The 22173-nt window shown below is 48.7% G+C and overlaps 1 protein-coding gene across 1 annotated transcript in view; it reads right to left on the bottom strand.

Moving 5' to 3' along the window:
- Nucleotides 1-22173, bottom strand: part of LOC138295429 (cysteine-rich venom protein-like) — a 148235-nt gene that overhangs the window by 43359 nt on the left and 82703 nt on the right. Inside the window, exon 5 of the mRNA XM_069233726.1 lies at nt 100-248. Within this exon, the coding sequence (XP_069089827.1) occupies nt 100-248 (149 nt within the window). The remainder of the gene's footprint in view (nt 1-99; nt 249-22173) is intronic.

The raw sequence follows: 22173 nt of genomic DNA, 5'->3' as shown, positions 1-22173 counted from the left end.
TTTATTTTCAGACAATTTAGCTTACATTTATTTTTGAATAAAGAACAGGTCAATGTTAGTCCATAAGAGAAATAAGTAAAGCTGGGAATGTTTGTATACCTGGGTGTAATGTAGAACCTGCGCCCCGGTTCGTATTGCACCAGTGCCGTACTTGAAATCCTTGTACTCGTCGAACCACAGCTGAATACAGGCATCCCACGTCAAAAACATCCTGGTTGCCATAGCGAGGTTCTCGCCACAGGTGGACTCTGAAAACAAGGCGATGTGCATTAAAAACACGCAAGGTCGACCCCTACCACCACCAGTGTACATTTCCACTCATGAACTAATCTAAATGTTTTGTAAACAATGCTTTGTTCAATGAAGGTACAATGCTGCCGTCTTAGAGAAAAGGAGAGGGATGGCCACATATGCCTGAAACAGGAATCTTTGGGTTTGAGATTCCTACATCACAAAGCTTCAACCCTATTCCTAAATGTTCCTGTTCTCTGTGCATCGCGATTTCCTTTCTGTATGGTTTCTTTAATTTTTAGTTCTGGTGCAGTCAAGCAAAAGATGAAACAGTTGCCATTTTGCATCCTAATTTAAATCTGCCATGCTTATTCAAAAAGAATACCACTTTCACCACCCCACCATCAGAGTTGCTAACTGGCAAACACAATGCTCACCAAAAAAGACACAAAACACCCACAGAATAGTAACAATAGAAGTAAACTAAAAGGGTCGCCCAAACATATCAAGAGTGTTCAAACAGTCAGAGTGTAATAAGGATGTTAAGTTGGCCTGAATCGTGGTCATAATTGCAATAAGGAGAGATTAATTGTCATATAAACCCAATAAAAACCTTTTTCAGAAATAAACTTTTGTCATTAGACTGCAACTATGAATTAAGCACTGCAAGCTAACGAGGTTAAACGTGATTGTACATATATTAAAAATGCCTGAGATGGCTTTATAATAATGGTGCCTCAGTATTCACAGTGAACTGTAACAGCTGCGTGTTGGAAAGGAAAGCTTTAGGCACCTGCACTTGATTATTTACAAATTTAAGCTTTGAATGAGCTAAAGGTGTTAAAAGTGGCTTTACATATATAAAAATGCCCAAGATGGCTTTAGAATAATGGTGCGTTAGTATCCACATTGAGCTGTAACAGACGTGCATTGCAAAGAAAAGCTTTAGCCACCGGCATGTGATTATTTACAAATTAAGCACTGCAAGAGTGATCTAAAGGGGTTAAAGTGGCTGTACATATATATGAAAAATGGCTGAGATGGCTTTAGAATCATGGTGCCTCACTACTCACATTGAACTGCAACAGCAGCGCATTGGAAAGGAAAGCTTTAGGCAGCGCCACTTGATTTTTTACAAATTAAGCACTGCTTTAAAGGGGTTAAAAGTGGTTGTACATATATTAAAAATTCCTGAGATGGCTTCAGAATAATGCTTTCTCAGTATTCACATTGAACTGCAGCAGCTGCGCTTTGCAAAGGAAAGCTTTAGGCACCGGTACATGATTGTTTACAAATTAAGCACTGCGAGCTAAAGGGTATAAAAGTGGCTGTACATATATTAAAAATGGCTGGGATGGCTTTAGAATCATAGTGCCTTAATATTCAAAATTAACTGCAACAGCCGCGCATTGGAAAGGAAAGCTTTAGGCACTGCCACGTGATTATTTACAAATTAAGCACTGCGCTAAAGGGGTGAGATGTGGCTGTACATATATTAAAAATGCCTGAGATGGGTTTAGAATAATGCTGCTTCAATATTCACATTGAACTGCAGCAGCAGTGTTGTACAGGAAAGCTTTAGGCACCTGCACATGATTATTTTTAAATTAGGCACTGCAAGATTGAGCTAAAGGGGTTAATAGTGGGTGTACATATATTAAAAATGCCTGAGATGGCTTTAGAATACTGATCCCTTAGTATTAGTATTCGCATTGAACTGCAACAGACGCGCGTTGCAAAGGGAAGCTTTAGGCACCGGCACGTGATTATTTACAAATTAAGCACCGAGCTAAAGGCGTTAAAAGTGGCTGACATATATTAAAAATACCTCAGATGGCTTAGGAACAACACTTCCTCAGTATTCACATTGAACTGTAGCAACAGCAAGTTGCACAAGAGAGATTTAGGCACCAGCACTTGGTTGTTTACACAATAAACACTGCGAGCTAAAGGGGTTAAAAGTGGCTGTACATATATTAAAAATGCACGAGGTGGCTTTAGAATATGGTGCCTCAGTAGTCACATTGAACTGCAAAAGCTACGCATTGTAAAGGAAAGGAAAGCTTTAGACACCAGCATGTGATTATTTACAAATTAAGCACTCCGTCCAAAGGCTTAAAAGTGGCTGTACACATAATAAAAATGCCTGAGATGGCTTTGGAGTAATGGTGCCTTTGTATTTACATTGAACTGCAACAGCCGCACAAAGGAACGCTTTAGGCACCGGCATGTGATTATTTACAAATCAGCACTGCGCTACAGGGGTTAAAAGTGGCTGTACATATATTACAAATGTAGAGATAGCTTTAGAATAATGCTGCCTCGGTATTCACATTGAACTGTAGCAACCACGAGTTGCACAGGAAAGCCTTAGGCACCAGCACTTGGATGTTTACAAACTAAGCACTGCAAGCTAAAGGTGTTAAAAGTGGCTGCACATATATTAAAAATGCCCAAGGTGGCTTTAAAACAATGGTGCCTCAGTATTCACATTGAACTGCAAAAGCCACACTTTGCAAAGGAAAGCTTTAGGCACCGGCACATGATTACAAATTAAGCACTGCAAAAGTGAGATAAAAGGCTTAAACATGGCTGCACATATACAGGGAGTGCAGAATTATTAGGCAAGTTGTATTTTTGAGGATTAATTTTATTATTGAACAACAACCATGTTCTCAATGAACCCAAAAAACTCATTAATATCAAAGCTGAATATTTTTGGAAGTAGTTTTTAGTTTGTTTTTAGTTTTAGCTATGTTAGGGGGATATCTGTGTGTGCAGGTGACTATTACTGTGCATAATTATTAGGCAACTTAACAAAAAAAATATATACCCATTTCAATTATTTATTATTACCAGTGAAACCAATATAACATCTCAACATTCACAAATATACATTTCTGACATTCAAAAACAAAACAAAAAGAAATCAGTGACCAATATAGCCACCTTTCTTTGCAAGGACACTCAAAAGCCTGCCATCCATGGATTCTGTCAGTGTTTTGATCTGTTCACCATCAACATTGCGTGCAGCAGCAACCACAGCCTCCCAGACACTGTTCAGAGAGGTGTACTGTTTTCCCTCCTTGTAAATCTCACATTTGATGATGGACCACAGGTTCTCAATGGGGTTCAGATCAGGTGAACAAGGAGGCCATGTCATTAGATTTCCTTCTTTTATACCCTTTCTTGCCAGCCACGCTGTGGAGTACTTGGACGCGTGTGATGGAGCATTGTCCTGCATGAAAATCATGTTTTTCTTGAAGGATGCAGACTTCTTCCTGTACCACTGCTTGAAGAAGGTGTCTTCCAGGAACTGGCAGTAGGACTGGGAGTTGAGCTTGACTCCATCCTCAACCCGAAAAGGCCCCACAAGCTCATCTTTGATGATACCAGCCCAAACCAGTACTCCACCTCCACCTTGCTGGCGTCTGAGTCGGACTGGAGCTCTCTGCCCTTTACCAATCCAGCCACGGGCCCATCCATCTGGCCCATCAAGACTCACTCTCATTTCATCAGTCCATAAAACCTTTGAAAAATCAGTCTTGAGATATTTATTGGCCCAGTCTTGACGTTTCAGCTTGTGTGTCTTGTTCAGTGGTGGCCGTCTTTCAGCCTTTCTTACCTTGGCCATGTCTCTGAGTATTGCACACCTTGTGCTTTTGGGCACTCCAGTGATGTTGCAGCTCTGAAATATGGCCAAACTGGTGGCAAGTGGCATCGTGGCAGCTGCACGCTTGACTTTTCTCAGTTCATGGGCAGTTATTTTGCGCCTTGGTTTTTCCACACGCTTCTTGCGACCCTGTTGACTATTTTGAATGAAACGCTTGATTGTTCGATGATCACGCTTCAGAGGTTTTGCAATTTTAAGAGTGCTGCATCCCTCTGCAAGATATCTCACTATTTTTGACTTTTCGGAGCCTGTCAAGTCCTTCTTTTGACCCATTTTGCCAAAGGAAAGGAAGTTGCCTAATAATTATGCACACCTGATATAGGGTGTTGATGTCATTAGACCACACCCCTTCTCATTACAGAGATGCACATCACCTAATATGCTTAATTGGTAGTAGGCTTTCGAGCCTATACAGCTTGGAGTAAGACAACATGCATAAAGAGGATGATGTGGTCAAAATACTCATTTGCCTAATAATTCTGCACTCCCTGTATTAAAAATGCTGGAGATGGTTTTATAATAATGGTGCTGTAGTAGTCACATTAAACTGCAAATGCTGTGCGTTGCAAAGGAAAGCTTTAGGCACTGGCGCGTGATTATTTACAAATTAAGCGTTCCGCTAAAGGGCTTAAAAGTGGCTGTACATGTATTAAAAATGCCCGAGATGGCTTTAGAATAATGGTGCCTCGGTATGCACTTTGAACTGCAACAGCTGCGCATTGCAAAGGGAAGCTTTAGGCACCTGCATGTGATTATTTACAAATTAATCACTGCTCTAAAGGGGTTAAAAGTGGACTGAGATGGCTTTAGAATAATGATGCCTAAGTATTCACATTGAACTGTAACAGCCACATGTTGCAAAGGAAAGCTTTAGGCACTGGCACACAATTGTTTACAAATTAAGCATTGTGAGCTATAGGGGTTAAAAGTGGCTGTACATATATTAAAAATGTCCAAGATGGTTTTAGAATAAAGGTGCCTCAGTGTTAGACCTGACATTCTTAGAGTGGGCATCCCTCAACTTTTTGCCAGCCTCCCTCCACTTTTCTGACCCTCTTTGGGCTAGTTTTAGGACTCTGTGCACTTCACCACTGCTAACCAGTGCTAAAGTGCATATGCTCCCTTAAACATGGGAACATTGGTTCATTCCCAATTGGCATATTTGATTTCCTTGTAAGTCCCTAGTAAAGTGCACTATATATGCCCAGGGACTGTAAATTGAATGCTACTAGAGGGCCTGCAGCACTGATTGTGCCACCCACCTAAGGAGCACCCTTAACCATGTCTCAGGCCAGCCTTTGCAAGGCCTGTGTGCAGTCTCACTTTAAAAGTACTTTCCAAGACTTAAACTCCCACTTTTCTACATATAAGTCACCCCTAAGGTAGCCCCTAGGTAAACCATAGCGCACTGTGCTATGTAGGTAAAAGTCAGGACATGTGTTTTTATATGTCCTGGTAGTGGAAAAATATACATTTATTTTCCACTACTGTGAGGCCTGCTCCTTTCACAGACTAGTATTAAGGCTGCCCACTTATACTGTTTGAGTGGTTAGAGAATGATCAGAAAGGGGTAACCAGGTCATACGTAGTATGCCCAGAATGGTAAAAGAAAACCTGCTTATAGGTGAGGTTGGATCTTATACTACTATTTTAGAAATGACACTTTTAGAAAGTGAGTGCTTCTCTGCACTTACAAACCATCTGTATCTTACAGCCTGCCTCCAATCATCAGCCCAGTCCTGGGCTGGGCTGGTTGACAGCTCCCTTGTGAATTTCACACAGACAACCACAAACACAGGAAACTCAGTCACACCTGTACTCATCTGCATATTGATTGGGTCTTCCTGGACTGGAAGGGTGGAGGGCCTGACACTTACATTACAAAGGCCAGTGGCCTGACCCCACACAATGGCCTGCCAAATCCCCTACTGGGACCCTGGCAGACAGACCTGTACTGAAAGGGGAACTTTTGCACTTTAAAACCACTCTTTGAAGTCTCCCTCACTTCAAAGGCAGTTTTGAATATATAAACTGGGTCCCTGACCCCACCAGCTCAGACACTTCTTTACCTGAACCTGCAACCTGTCAAGAGGAACTACCTGGCTGCCCAAATTACTCATCTGGACTGCTTTGCTGAGAAGGACTGCTGCTCTGTTGTTTCCCTGCTGCCCTGCTGCTCTCTGACTTTGCTGAGAAGTGCTCTTTAAGGGCTTGGATTGAGCCAGCCTCCTGTTTTCTGAAGTCTTTGGGCCAAAAAGACTTCGGGGGTCATTCCGACCCTGGCGGTCCATGACCGCCAGGGCCGGGGACCGCGGAAGCACCACCAACAGGCTGGCGGTGCTTCCTGGGCCATTCTGACCGCGGCGGTAAAGCCGCGGTCAGAAAAGGGGAACCGGCGTTTTCCCGCCGGTTTACCCCTGGCCCAGGGAATCCTCCATGGCGGCGATGCTTGCAGCGCCGCCATGGGGATTCCGACCCCCTTCCCGCCATCCTGTTCCTGGCGGTTTTTACCGGCAGGAACAGGATGGCGGGAACGGGTGTCGTGGCGCCCCTGGGGGCCCCTGCACTGCCCATGCCACTGGCATGGGCAGTGCAGGACCCCCTAACAGGGCCCCATAAAGATTTTCAGTGTCTGCTTTGCAGACACTGAAAATCGCGACGGGTGCCACTGCACCCGTCGCACCCCTACGACTCCGCCGGCTCCATTCGGAGCCGGCTTCATTGTTGCAGGGGGTTTCCCGCTGGGCCGGCGGGCGGCCTTCTGGCGGTCGCCCGCCGGCCCAGCGGGAAAGCCAGAATGGCGGCCGCGGTCTTTTGACCGCGGTGCGGTCATTCGGCGGTTCCCGCCAGGCGGGCGGCTCCCGCCGCCCGCCGGGGTCAGAATGACCCCCTTCATCTCTTCTGGAAACTCCTTGTGTGCTGAAAATCTATGCACAGCCTGCCAAAATGACGCACAGCCGTTTTTGCGAAATAGAAATCGCCCCACAGCCGAACCGTAAAGATGCAGCCCGACTTCTAGAGTGAGTCTTTGCCCATGTTATTTTTGACTCAAACCAGGTACTTTGTGTAATCAAGAGAAAAATGTTGATTTTTAAGATTTAAGACTCTTTTTAAATGTGCAAAGGTGATATCTCAACTTGTGTTTAATGGATCTGTATCCTTTTGACCTTAAGTTAACCAGATAAACATCCTATATTTTTCTAAACCTGTTGGTGTATTTTGTGGTGTTTTCACTTTGTTACTGTAAGATTTATTACACAAACACTTTACACATTGCCTTCTAAGCTAAGCCTGACTTCTCAGTGCCAAGCTACTCGAGGGTGGGCACAGGATAATTTGGATTGTGTGTGACTTACCCTGACTAGGATTGTGGTCCCGCCTTGGACAAAGGTGTATACCTCTGCCAACTAGACACCCCATTTCCAACAACTATATTTATGCCAACATGCATTACATTATCAGTTTAAAGTTAAAATGTTTAACTTTACAGTGAAAATTTAAAGGATGTCGGAGATTAACGGGATACATACAGTCACACATATAAAATACATTTAAAAAAAGGAAATAAAAGTCACTTACCATGCTGCATGTCCTCCCTCCGGTCCCAGTGTTCTTTCCTCCAGCACGGGCACAACCATGTCCCCTAACCAATCCTGGAGCCGTTCTCATTAATTGGATGGAGTGGGTTCCCTCAGCGCTCCAAGGGGCACAGGAGGCCTGTGCTTGCTCCACGTGCTCACTATTCAGAGGTCCCGTACAGCGCAGCAGCAATTTCCTGAGCTCCTGTTCCGGAGGCCTACCTTGAAGTTCCATGCCTGCACGGCATTATCTTGGTGAACCTAGAGCAGGGTGGTAAGACGGTGGTCGAGCTGGGACCCCGACCCGCTCTAAAAAGACTCTTGAATTTTTGGGCCTATTCTTGAAACTTTCAGAGTACGCAAAGCATTGCTTAGATGTTAATCTTGGTGTTCGGATCGGCAAAGGTTTGCGCAGTTGTTTCATGGCATTTGCATGCTCTTGTTAGAATCGGCTGTGTGCGCGATTCATTTCCTGCATGACAACTTTGGTGTTCGGATCGCCAAAGGCTTGCGCGATCATTTCATGGCATTTACATGTTGTGGTTAGAATCGGCTGTGTGCGCGATTCATTTCTTGCATGACAACCTTGGTGTTCAGATCGGCAAAGGCTTGCGCAATCTTTTCATGGCATTTACATATTCCTGTTTGAATCAGCTGTGTGCACGATTAATTCCTGCATGACAACCTTGGTGTTCGGATTGGCAAAGGCTTGTGCGATCATTTCATGGCATTTACATATTCTGGTTAGAATCGGCTGTGTGCGCGATTCATTTCTTGCATGACAACATTGGTGTTCAGATCGGCAAAGGCTTGCGCGATCATTTTATGGCATTTACATATTCCTGTGGGAATCGGCTGTGTGCGCGATTCATTTCCTGCATGACAACCTTGGTGTTCGGATCGGCAAAGGCTTGCGCGATCATTTAATGGCATTTACATATTCTGGTTGGAATTGACGAGTATTCGCGCTTCATTTCCCACATGTTAGACTTGGTGTTCAGATCGGCAAAGGCTTGCGCGATCATTTCAAGACATTTACATATTCCTGTTGGAATTGACAGTGTGCGTGCTTCATTTCCCACATGTTAGACTTGGTGTTCAAATCGGCAAAGGCTTGCGTGATCATTTCAAGACATTTACATGTTGTGGTTAGAATCGGCTGTGTGCGCGATTCATTTCTTGCATGACAACCTTGGTGTTCAGATCGGCAAAGGCTTGCGCAATCTTTTCATGGCATTTACATATTCCTGTTGGAATCAGCTGTGTGCACGATTAATTCCTGCATGACAACCTTGGTGTTCGGATTGGCAAAGGCTTGTGCGATCATTTCATGGCATTTACATATTCTGGTTAGAATCGGCTGTGTGCGCGATTCATTTCTTGCATGACAACATTGGTGTTCAGATCGGCAAAGGCTTGCGCGATCATTTTATGGCATTTACATATTCCTGTGGGAATCGGCTGTGTGCGCGATTCATTTCCTGCATGACAACCTTGGTGTTCGGATCGGCAAAGGCTTGCGCGATCATTTAATGGCATTTACATATTCTGGTTGGAATTGACGAGTATTCGCGCTTCATTTCCCACATGTTAGACTTGGTGTTCAGATCGGCAAAGGCTTGCGCGATCATTTCAAGACATTTACATATTCCTGTTGGAATTGACAGTGTGCGTGCTTCATTTCCCACATGTTAGACTTGGTGTTCAAATCGGCAAAGGCTTGCGTGATCATTTCAAGACATTTACATATTCCTGTTGGAATCGGCAGAGTGCACAATTCATTTCCCTCATGTAAAACTTGATTCCCAGATCGGAAACAGTGTGTTCAATCATTTCATGGCCATACATAAAACTCTGAAGTGTAATGTTATTTAGGGGGTTATTACAACTTTGGAGGAGGTGTTAATCCGTCCCAAAAGTGACGGATATACCACCAGCCGTATTACGAGTTCCATAGGATATAATGGACTCGTAATACGGCTGGTGATATATCCGTCACTTTACCGTCACCTTTAGGACGGATTAACACCTCCTCCAAAGTTGTAATAACCCCCTTAATGTGCACATATTTATTTTGTGAAGAAGACAAATCCTAAATGTGACGTTCTTTGTGCATATTAAGTTCCTAGTATAATTCCAATTGTTTTCCAGGGATGGTTTTCAGACACCCTTTAGTCCTCTTGTTAAAGAGGCAGTGTTTGTTCTGAAGCAGTATTCTAGAAGGTTCTTGTATTTCTAGACATTATGGGGGTCATTCTGACCCCGGCGGGCGGCGGGAGCCGCCCGCCTGGCGGGAACCGCCGAATGACCGCACCGCGGTCAAAAGACCGCGCCGGCCATTCTGGCTTTCCCGCTGGGCCGGCGGGCGACTGCCAGAAAACCACCCGCCGGCCCAGCGGGAAACCCCCTTCCACAATGAAGCCGGCTCCGAATGGAGAAGGCGGAGTTGAAGGGGTGCGACGGGTGCAGTGGCACCCGTCGCGATTTTCAGTGTCTGCAAAGCAGACACTGAAAATCTTTATGGGGCCCCCAGGGGCCCCACGACACCCGTTCCCACCATCCTGTTCCTGGCGGTAAAAACCGCCAGGAACAGGATGGCGGGAAGCCGCCCACCTGGCGGGAACCGCCGAATGACCGCACCGCGGTCAAAAGACCGCGGCGGCCATTCTGGCTTTCCTGCTGGGCCGGCGGGCGACTGCCAGAAAACCGCCCGCCGGCCCAGCGGGAAACCCCCTTCCACAATGAAGCCGGCTCCGAATGGAGAAGGCGGAGTTGAAGGGGTGCGACGGGTGCAGTGGCACCCGTCGCGATTTTCAGTGTCTGCAAAGCAGACACTGAAAATCTTTATGGGGCCCCCAGGGGCCCCACAACACCCGTTCCCACCATCCTGTTCCTGGCGGTAAAAACCGCCAGGAACAGGATGGCGGGAAGGGGGTCGGAATCCCCATGGCGGCGCTGCAAGCAGCGCCGCCATGGAGGATTCCCTGGGCCAGGGGTAAACCGGCGGGAAACTGCCGGTTGCCCTTTTCTGACCACAGCTTTACCGCCGCGGTCAGAATGGCCCAGGAAGCACCGCCAGCCTGTTGGCGGTGCTTCCTATGTGACATGTTATGAAAAGCTTTTATGAAACATTGCATTAATCATCCTTGATTTATTCCAGGTATCCAGAGTTCTTGAGGTCTAGTTAAAGTCTCTCCTTAGAGTATCCATGGTAACAGCAAGACAATACTAAGAACCATAATCTAGTGAAAGTCAATGTGATTTTATTCTGATGTTGTGTTGTTTAACCTTTTGCTTCCTACAGGTCTCCTTCCCAGCTGTTCCCTACCTAATCCCCTTTTCCCCACTTGGACTCTCTTAGACTCTGTGACATTCTAATCAGAGTATTGGAGCTGTCTTGTGGTGGACATGTTGGGAATTGCGCAGACCCCAAGGATCTGGTGACTCTGACAGGTGGACTCTACCAAGGAGGGGGAGACACAGGGGACTCTCAGCAATTCAGAGAGCCCTGAGAAGACCAGGCAGCGTGCACAGAAGTCCCACAGCATGGTGACAAAGAATGTGCAAAAGAAGGCCCACGCAGCACTACACAAAGGGATTACACGCCACTGGAGAACCACGCAGCAGACTGTGCATCACAAGAAGGAGTGCTGGGGGCCAGAGCGGCATGGCGCATGAAGAAGTTTGTGGAAAGATGCAAACAAGCCTGGGAACTTCAAAACATGTGGTGCACAGGGGTACTGTCTTGCGTGGGGAGGCAAGATCTTACCTCCACCGAAGTTAGACAGTTGGACGCCAGGACCGTTGGGACCACTTCAGTCCACCACCCATGATGCTGGATCCACGCACTTTGTCACGAGAGGGGACCCAAGCCGCCGGTCATCACTGCAGAGGGGTGCCTGCTGAAGTAGGGAAGTGACTCCTTCACTTCAAGGAAGATTACTTCATTCTTTTGGTGCAGGCTGAAGACTGGCTTTTCTCTGAGGATGCACGACTGGGAAACAGTTGCAGTTGCTGGCAAGAGCTGAAGGTACAATGTTGCTGAAGTCTTCTTTGCTTCTTTGTTGCAGTTGTAGAGTTCCTGGAGGGTCAAAATGCAGTTTCTTCGGCAAGAAGGTGTAATAAAGGATGCAGAGGATTCCTGCTGGAGTCTTGCAATCCCAATCTGAAGAACCACCTAGGAGAGAGACCCTAAATAGCCCTGAAAGGGGGATTGGTCAGCTACACAGGTAAGCACCTATCGGGAGAGGGCTCTGACTTCACCTGCTGGCACTGGCCACTCAGATGATCCCAGAGTTCCCTGCCACCTTGGAATCCAAGATGGCAAAACCCAGGGACCCTCTGGTGGAGCTCTGAGCACCACCCCTGGGGTGGTGATGGACAGGGGAGTGGTCACTCCCCTTTCCTTTGTCCAGTTTCACGCCAGAGCAGGGACTGTGGGTCCCTGAACCGGTGTAGACTGGATTATGCGAGGAGCTAACCATCTGTGCCCTTCAAAGCATTTCCAGAGGCTATGGGAGGCTACCCCTCTCATGCCTGGAACACCTATTTCCAAGGAGAGAGGGTGTAATATCCCTCTCCCAAAGTAACACCTTTGTTCTGCCTTCCTGTGCTTGAGCTGCTCAAGCAATAGGAGAGCAGAAACCTGTCTGTGAGGTGGCAGCAGCTGGGGTTGCCTGGAAAATCTCAGAAGGCTGAAATGGCGATACAGGGGGTCCTCTAAGGATCCCCAAGAGGCATAGAATCATACAACCAATGCTTGCAAAAGCCTTGGGGTATGATTCCAACATGTTTGATACCAAACATGGCCATATTTGGAGTTGCAATTGTGAAGATGGACTATGTCCCGTGCACGTGTTAAATGGTGTCCCTGCACTCATGAAGTCCGGGAAAATAGTCCTGGAGGTCGTGGGGGCACCTCTGCTAGTGCAGGGGTGCCTTTGAACACAGGTACTTTGCATCCTGCCTTCATGGTTGGAAGACCTGCAACAGCAGTGACTTACAAGTGACCTGGGGCCAGATGTAGGAAACTCCCAAATTGCGACTTGCAATTTGCGAGTCCCTGCGACTCGCAAATTGCAAGTCGCAATTTGGGATGCGGAAAGGTGTCTCAGACACCTTCTGCGAGTCGCTATGGGGTTGCAAAGACCCACCTCATTAATATTAATGAGGTGGGTCGCAATTTGCGCCCCCATAGCGACTCTGGGCACTCACGGGGATGGAGGCCTGCTGGGAACAGCAGACCTCCATGTCCGTGACTGCTTTTAAATAAAGCAGTTTTTTTTTTCCAAGTGTAGCCTCTTTTTTCCTTAAAGAAAAATGAGCTGCACTTAGAAAAAAAAAAGAAACCTTTTGTTTCGCATTTTTTCAGGGCAGGTAGTGGTCCCTTGGACCACTGCCTGCTCTGAAAAAATATTTTTGGGTCCAGTCACAAAGGGGAAGGCCCGTTTGTGAGTGGGTTACCATCCACTTCAAGTGGATGGTAACTGCGACTCCATTTGCGACCGCGTACATACCACTGCGACTCGCAAATAGGAAGGGAACACCCCTTCCTATTTGCGACTCGCAAATGCATTTTGCGAGTCAGTTCCGACTCGCAAAATGCATTTCTACATAGCAAACACGCATTTGCGACTCGCAAACGGCAATTTTCGCCGTTTGCGACTCGCAAAGTGTTTGCTACATCTGGCCCTTAGTGCAGTGCAAATGGCAGAGAAAGGGTGCATGCACCTTTTCACGCAGGCTGCAATGGCAGTCCTGCAGAAGCTTTTCATGGGCTCCCTATGGGTGGCAAAACAAATGCTGAAACCCATAGGGATCCCCTGGACCCCTAATGCCCTGGGTACCTAAGTACCATATACTAGGGACTTATAAGGGGGCACCATTGTTGGAGTGTGACTTTTAGAATTAATATTAACATGAAAAGCTTGCAATATACTGTGTAATGAAGCCGCATAGAAGATATGTTAACCTAGAAGAAAATGAATGTACGCATTTGAAATGTGCCCACGGGGAGTGGCCACCAATGTATACGATGACTAATGAAACTGACTAATAACGAATTAACAATGTGCTAATGTATGACTTTGTGTTAGCATTAAGGATTATGTATTAGGGTTTGCTGAATTAATCACTAGGCCTTGGTTAGCAAGGGTCTGGGCCTAGCTGCCTGGTCTCATATTAACTGTGTTGTCTAACGTGCAATGTGCTGTTTTCCTGAAGGACACGAAGTTGTACATTTCCAGAAGCTAGAGATATGTGTGTAGCCGTAGTAAATTGTTTCTCATGGGACCCGACTTGCTCAAGCAGACGTTCCTGCCGAATGCAACAGTGTAATTTGCAACAGGTGCAAGGTCGCCTGGACTAGGAGAAGACAATGGAACTACTGCCTGGAGCGACAAGTGTAACTTTTCTTACCTGACATTCCACCCGTTGAAGAAGTCAATCTCAGGAGCCAATCAACTGCATGAGAACTGTGTTAAGTGAAAATTCTAGTAAGATGTGTGACGGATTATTGGACAGAGATAACGATGCACCAAATATTGCCCAATGAGAAATTAGAGACTTGTTCGACAGCTTTGATATAACGGCCCGAGGAGAAATCAGCCATTATAGAGCCATTCTGCCATTCTTCATCCTCCGTCTGCCATTCTGAGAGACTTTGGGGGTCATTCTGACCCTGGCGGGCGGCGGGCGGCGGGCGCCACCCGCCGGGCGTAAACCGCCCAAACACCGCACCGCGGTCAAATGACCGCGGCGGTGATTCTAACTTTCCCGCTGGGCCGGCGGGCGATCTCAAGAAGATCGCCCGCCGGCCCAGCGGGAAAGCCCCTGCAAAGAGGAAGCCGGCTCCGAATGGAGCCGGCGGATTTGCAGGGGTGCGAGGGGTGCAGTTGCACCTGTCGCGATTTTCAGTGTCTGCCAAGCAGACACTGAAAATCATTATGGGGCCCTGTCATTATGGTGCCCATGCAGGCTGGCGGGAAGAGGGTCGGAATCCCCATGGCGGCGCTGCAAGCAGCGCTGCCATGCAGGATTCCCTGGGCCAGGGGTAAACCGGCGGGAAACCGCCGGTTGCCCTTTTCTGACCGCGGCTTTACCGCTGCGGTCAGAATTGCCCATGAAGCACCGCCAGCCTGTTGGCGGTGCTTCCGCGGCCCTCTGCCCTGGCGGTTTCAAACCGCCAGGGTCAGAATGAGGGCCTTTGTCTTATACCTTAAACCATCCTCACTTTATTCCTTGTCCGATATGCACTTCTCCTCCTTATGAGGGAAGAGCCTTTTCTTACTATGCCCTACTGAGACTTACCTGTTCTATCCTGGCTGATGGCGAATCGACTGATGTCCTGAGGACGAAGACTGATCCAGCATGCTGACTCATTCGGATGGATAACTATCTGATGATAAATTGTAATTGTCTGTTTGCCTTTTCTTTCTAGGTACCAACTGCTCTTTTGATAGAGACCATAGTTAGATGTTTTCCAAATTCGGGTTGCCAGATTGTTTTGCATGAAGCCCAACATGCTAATGCTAATTCGAGGTTAGTTAAGGAGTTCACTAATATCGGATGCAAATAGACAAATGACTGAATTCTTGCTTTGTTGAGTAATGTACTAATGATACTCTGCTAAAGTTGACTCATGTTAACGTCGTGTTTTGTTCTAATGTTCATGACCTATGCTTTGATAAGGTCTTACTTGAGTTGCCAAGTTATGGTGGTATTGATGTGCTTATTGATATTGCGACTAATAAATATGATACTAGAGTGTAACTAATAGGGAATAAATATCCTAAATCTTACTACATTTGTGTGGTTATTCATGGCAGAAGGGTCAGAGTGTGTTTATTCTTATTAAATATTATTGATTAGTTTGATTGATTAGTTATTGTGAATATTGATGAGGTTATTGACCTATTGATTGCAATGTTAAACAGATATCTCGTTCTGCGAAGTCCCCAAACGTGGTCAAAAGATTCATTGACCTAAAACGTGTGTCATTGTAAGATAAATTATCAAGGTTCTGATGCGTTAGCAGTTCTGGTAGCAGAGGACGGTTTACGGCCCTTTGGGGCCCTAGGACGAGGGACCACTGTTTGAAAATTGTTTTTGAGATAATGCAAATTGGAGAGATGATGTGCCCCTAAGTCCTAAATGACTTTCCCGGAATCTCGGAGCTTGCCGAAGTGAGTAGGGTATGTTCTCGGCGTTCTAGTGATAGTGTGAGTGACGTAGGGTTTACGCTTGCACAGCTTATGCATACCACAGGTGAATTGTGAGGTTTGTGAACATTTTAGGCCAGGTAATTGTTTTAGTAGGAGTGTGCGTACTCCGCAGTATGAGAGTAGGGAAGTCAGCAAACTTCATGTGAGCGTGGCGCTTTGTGCTCAAAAGTTGTCCACGTGGTTGTTGGTGATGTACGGACCCTGCATGGTCTAAGACTCTGGAGTATATTGATGGTTTATGTTGTAATTTGCGCGGTTTAATAGGTCTATCGGGCGTGGTTGACGAGTCGAGTTTGAGTCAAAGTAAATGAATGAACACTTCGATGGAGATTTGGTGAGTTCTAAAGTGCAACCCATTGACAAGTTGAGAGTAGAATTTGCGGGTCAAATTCTGCTTGCGAATGCGGGATCTGAGAAGGAGAGAGGAGCGGCCGAGGCTAAGCAAAATCTCTGTAAAGTTCTGAAACGATTGTGCTACCCTTCCTGTAGTAAACAGGCAAATTTGAGTTTTTGTTAGTGCTCGCAATATATTGCATTAGTTTTGGTGTGAATTAAGAGTGAGGAGAGACAAGCCGCAAGACTTTGGCCCTCATTATGACATTGGCGGTAAAAGCCGCTTACCACGGTGCAGGAGACCGCCACCACAACGCTGCGGCCCCGGAATTCCGCCACAGCTATTATGACCCACAGTTCGGAATCTGCCAAAATTCAGACCCCCACACAAGTCCACCACACCAAAGGTCAGTGATAAACTGGCGATAAAACCTCCACCGTCACGCCAACAAAAATACGCCCTTACTATCACGACCCACGAATCCACGCGGCGGTCTTTCCACTGCTGTATTTCATTGGCGGTTCACAGCGTTGCGCTCAAAATACACACACATCTACAAAACACAGCCAAATTGGACAATTCGAAATACACACACCTGATACACATACACACACCACTCCCACACACTCAAAACAATGTAAAACACACACCCACATCACCTACAAACCCTTACGACCACAAATCACGAACGAAAGCCAGAGAGAGACACCACCATCAACAACACTAGCATCCACAGGCACACAACACCATCACCCACATAACTTCCACGCACCTAACACAACACCCCACTACATATCAGCACACTTATCACCCCACACACCAACCCAAACATCATCTACAAAACCCCATGGCACAGCAAAGACACCCCAGGTTCTCGGAGGAGGAGCTCAGGGTCATGGTGGAGGAAATCCACCGGGTAGAGCCACAGCTATTCGGATCACAGTTGCAGCACACCTCCATTGCAAGGAAGATAGAGCTATGGCGAAGAATAGTGGACAGGGTCAATGCAGTGGGACAACACCCAAGAAATCGGGAGGACATCAGGAAGAGGTGGAAAGACCTATGGGGGAAGGTGCGTTCCGTGGTCTCCAGACACCACCTGGCAGTTCAGCGGACTGGCGGCGGACCCCCACCTCCTCCCCCACAACTAACAACATGGGAGGAGCAGGTCTTGGTGATTCTTTATCCTGAGGGCCTCGCAGGAGTAGGTGGAGGAATGGACTCTGGTAAGTCAAAGCTTTACTATTACATCCCCCACCCTACCTGCATGCCAGCACATACCCCCACCCTCACACTCACCCCCATCACTCCTACTCCTCACAAATGTCCCACTATCACAAACCACCCATCCCAACACCAAGCCCTGCATGCAACACCAAAGCATGGACACCCATCACTAAAGCATGCCCACTGCACATACCCATACACCCCCCTAAACCATCATCACACACGGTCCCACACAGAAATGCCAGCACTGGGGTACACGATCACCCACCCATTGCACACCTTGACACACACAGATGCAATAATCATGCTTTTATACCCCTGCAGGACCCCTACCCAACGTCACCGGACAGGTGGGTCCACACATGTCCACACCACCAACAGAAGAGGCCCACAGTGATGACAGCAGCTCTGTCCAACTGGATCTAGATGACCAGCCCGGCCCATCGGGGACCTCGGGACAGTCGGTTCCCCACACCCAGTCACAGGCCACTACAGAGCTTCCCCCCTCTGGAAACACTAGCACAGCATCCACCCAGCGGGCCCATACCTCCGTCCCCAGGACACGTCAATCAGCAGTGTGTCCACCACTACAGGGAACCCAGGCTAACCCACCACCCCAACAGCAACAGGGACCTAGGGGCAGTGATAGTGGCACACAGTCCAAGGGACGGTGGCCCAGGAACACAGGGGAACTGGGAGGGCTGCTGAGCGACAGGGATGCGGACAGGCCCAGGGAACCAACTCTCCACGAGGCCCTCTCCTCCATCATGGGAGCCTACCACCACTCCCAGGAGACAATGGCAACGGTACTGGCCAAGTTTCAGGAGACCCAGTGCATGCAGGAGGAACAGTATATGGGCTTCAGGGAGGAACTCAGAACCATCAGTTCCACCCTGGGCACCATCGTAGGGGTGCTGAAGGAAGTACTCAACACCAGGAGGGACACTGTGGCACTACAAGGGGCCTCTGACACTAGCCTGGACGATGAACTGCCCACCACCTGTGCCGGCGCTAGTGGACTGGAGGCACCGCCACAGGACCACCACACCAGCACCCCACCCCCTGCAGATGGAGAACTACCTTGCAAACGGTCCCTGAGATCCAGGACAAAGACAGAGAACGATGCCAAGACCCCTGCCAAGAAATGAGACCACCCTGATAGTCATCCTACAGTCCCACTTTGACACCCTGTCCATCCTCAAACTGCCCTAGCTCCACTTTCTATGCCCATTTGGGCAATGCACCTGTGAGACTAATAGACTGGACTCTGCCATGGACATTCCTCCGCCATCACCCCTCACCATATTACAACCCCCTCCAATATTGAGCACTTAAATAAACACCCTAAAATCACAAATAAATCTGGAGTCTGTCTGTGATTTCGGAATACTGTATTAGCAATAACTGTGGCAAAAAGCTTTTTCATTGGTAAAGGCAACATATCTATGTCACACAGCTCTAGTCCATGAGGAATCAAAGCAGATGTCACACAGTGGGCCTTCAGGAGGCCGAAGGTCCGCTCGATCACCCTCCTAGTTCGCCCATGGGCCTCATTGTTGCGTTCCTCTGCCCTTGTCCTGGGATTCCTCACTGGGGTCAGTAGCCATGACGGGTTGGGGTAACCAGAGTCACCTGCAAATGGTGAGGGACAACTTTTAGACACACACTAACCTGGAGGGATATCCCCAGACCCAGACAACCATTCCCACTGACTAGCTTCCAGGTGCTCACCTAATAGCCACACACGGTGCCTCTGGAGCTGACCCATCACATAAGGGATGCTGCTATTCCGCAGGATGTAAGCGTCATGCACTGAGCCAGGTAACATGGCATTCACATGGGAGATGTACTGGTCTGCCAAACATACCATCTGTATATTCATCGAATGATAACTCTTCCGGTTTCTGTACACCTGTTCACTCCTGTGGGGGGGGTACCAAAGCCACATGGGTCCCATCAATGGCACCTATGATGTTGGGGATTTGTCCCAGGGCATAGAAATCACCTTTCACTGTAGGCAAATCCTCCACCTGAGGGAAAACGATGTAGCTCCACATGTGTTTCAGCAGGGCAGACAACACTCTGGACAACACGTTGGAAAACATAGGCTGGGACATCCCTGATGCTATGGCCACTGTTGTTTGAAATGAGCCACTTGCAAGGAAATGGAGCACTGACAGCAGCTGCACTTGAGGGGGGATTCCTGTGGGATGACGGATAGCTGACATCAAGTCTGTCTCCAACTGGGTACACAGTTCCTGGATTGTGGCACGGTCAAGCCTGTATGTGATTATCACATGTCTTTCCTCCATTGTCGACAGGTCCACCAACGGTCGGTACACCAGAGGATGCCGTCATCTCCTCACATGTCCCAGCGGACGGTGTCTATGAAGGACAACAGCGAGCACAGAGTCAAACAACTCAGAGGTACTTACCCACAGCTTACACAGAACACCATTCATACTCAAAAAGTGGCCTGTATGTGTGTTGAGTCTAGGCCTAGGTATGTGTGACGCAGTTGAAAATGCCATGTGGGCCCCTGAAATGGCGGCTGCCTGACCTCTAAAGTGGGACAATGGGATGTGAGGTAACTGCGCTCGCATTGTACACCGTCGCGGTAGGCGGTCGAAGACTGCGGCGCAATGCTGCATTGGTTAACATTGGACTCTATGGGTCCCAGGAGTCAATGACGATGTACGCTGGCGGTGACGGTACGCACCGCTGCGGACGTGACCGCCATTTTCTATCTGTTCAATCACTCGATACCTGATCTTCGACAGGAGAGGACCTACACTGCAAGTGCTGCTGTGACCTCAGTCTGGAAGAGACAATAGCTCGAGTGTCTGGGGAAAGGGCTCCTGCCTTGACATCGGAGGAGTTGGAGAAACTCGTGGACGGGGTCCTCCCCCAGTGCACGCTACTCTACGGTCCTCCAGACAAACAGGTAAGTACACTGGGAGCATGATGTATGGGCTATGCCTGTGTGGAGAGGGGGGGCTGTAAGAAGGAAGGGGGGAGAGTGCGGCGTGCATAAAACGACGGTGAGTGCATGTGCCACATGGCAAGGGTAGGGATGGGGGCCAATCACCTTGACGGTACAGTTGGTAATAACTTTCTCTTCCCCCTGTACAAATCATGTAGGTCAGCGCCCACCAGAAAAAAGATATTTGGCGTGCCATCGCCAAGGACGTCCGGACACAGGGGGTCTACCACACACGGAGCACCCACTGCCGGAAAAGATGGGAGGACATTTGCCACTGGAGCAAGAAGACGGCGGAGGCTCAGCTGGGGATGGCCTCCCAACGTGGGAGGGGGGCCCGTCGCACCATGACCCCCCTGATGTTCAGGATCCTGGCGGTGGCGTACCCGGAGTTGGATGGGTGCTTGAAGGCATCACAGCAGCCACAAGGGGGTGAGTACACTCGCATTCTGCTGACTTTGCGCGCAGTGGAGGGGTATGGGTGTGGGAGGTGGGCTGTGGGTTTCCCTAGGCCAGGGCGAGTTCCGTAGGCAAGGTCCCTCTGTAAGGCAGGCCATGTGGCACCCCATCCCACCTCTGTAGAGTGACAACTACACCTAGTCATGGCCCTGTGTCATCTATGTGTGCAGATGTCGTCCATAGCCTTGTAGGCCATTTCCCAGGAATTGAACAGTGGTGCCCAAGAGCGCGGCGTAGTGCAGGGGGCTTCTGTATCTGTCGTGTCCGCCAACTGTAGCGGTAATGCATGCACTCAACATGTCTTTCTTCTGTTCCCCCCCCCCTTTTTTGTGGTCTCTCTGTTCTTGTGTGCATTAGCATCATCAGGCGGAGGAGCAGTGGCACCGGAACACCAGGGGGCTGCATCCCACATGCCCATGGAGGGCCACACTACGGAATCAGACTTCACCAGAGGGACGGAGGGTGAGGGGAGCTCCACGGCGGGGACAGGAGCTGAGACCAGTGACACGGACTCGTCCTCTGATGGGAGCTCCCTTGTGGTGGCGGCAACATCTGTGCCACCCCCATCTACAGGTACAGCCGCCACCCCCCCCTTCCAGCACCGCCCTCCCAGCAGCCCCTCAGCCTTCGCCCTGTGCCCGCTCACCCGGGAGAGTGGGCATCACCTTTGCCCCAGGCACCTCAGGCCCTGCCCCAGTCACCCCTGCTGCCCTCAGTGAGGAGGCCATTGACCTCCTCAGGTCCCTCACTGTTGTGTAGTCTACCATTTTGAATGCCATCCAGGGTGCAGAAAGGCAGTTCCAACAAACCAATGCATTCCTGGAGGGCATTCATTCTGGTCAGGTGGCCCTTCAGCGAGCTTTTCAGACTCTGGCCTCAGCATTGATGGCAGCCATTGTCCCTGTGTTTAGCCTCCCCCCTCCAACTTTCTCCACCGACCCAATCCCCTGAATCTCAGCCTATCCCAAGCACACCTACAGACCAGCATGCACACACGTCAACACACAAGGGAAGCTCAGGCAAACATAACCACCACACATCCCACAGGCACTCACGCAAGCATCACACACATGCAGACACACCAACATCCACTGCCTCCACTGTGTCCCCCTCCTCCTCGTCTCCCTCCACCCTCCCTGTCTCATCTACACTCACACCTGCATGCACTACCTCTACAGCCACTACGTCCCTCTCCAGCACACCCACCACCACACCCTGATCACGTGCAGTCACCACCCCCACTACCATTCACACGTCCCCTGTGTCCTCTCCCAGTGTGTCTGTGACGCCCCACTGAAGATACACAAACGCAGGCACACACCCACCCAACAGCCATCCACCTCACGCCTCCAGCGCATGCACCTTCACCCAAAGTCAGCAAACGAACACCTCCTACAACCACAACCTCTTCCTCCACTCCCATCCCCCTCCAGGTACCCGTCCCAGTGCCAAAAAAACTTTTCCTGTCC

The sequence above is a fragment of the Pleurodeles waltl genome, chromosome 5 (assembly GCF_031143425.1).
Source record: "Pleurodeles waltl isolate 20211129_DDA chromosome 5, aPleWal1.hap1.20221129, whole genome shotgun sequence".
In the NCBI taxonomy this organism is placed as follows: Eukaryota; Metazoa; Chordata; class Amphibia; order Caudata; family Salamandridae; genus Pleurodeles; species Pleurodeles waltl.
This window is presented reverse-complemented; position numbering and strand designations above follow the sequence as displayed.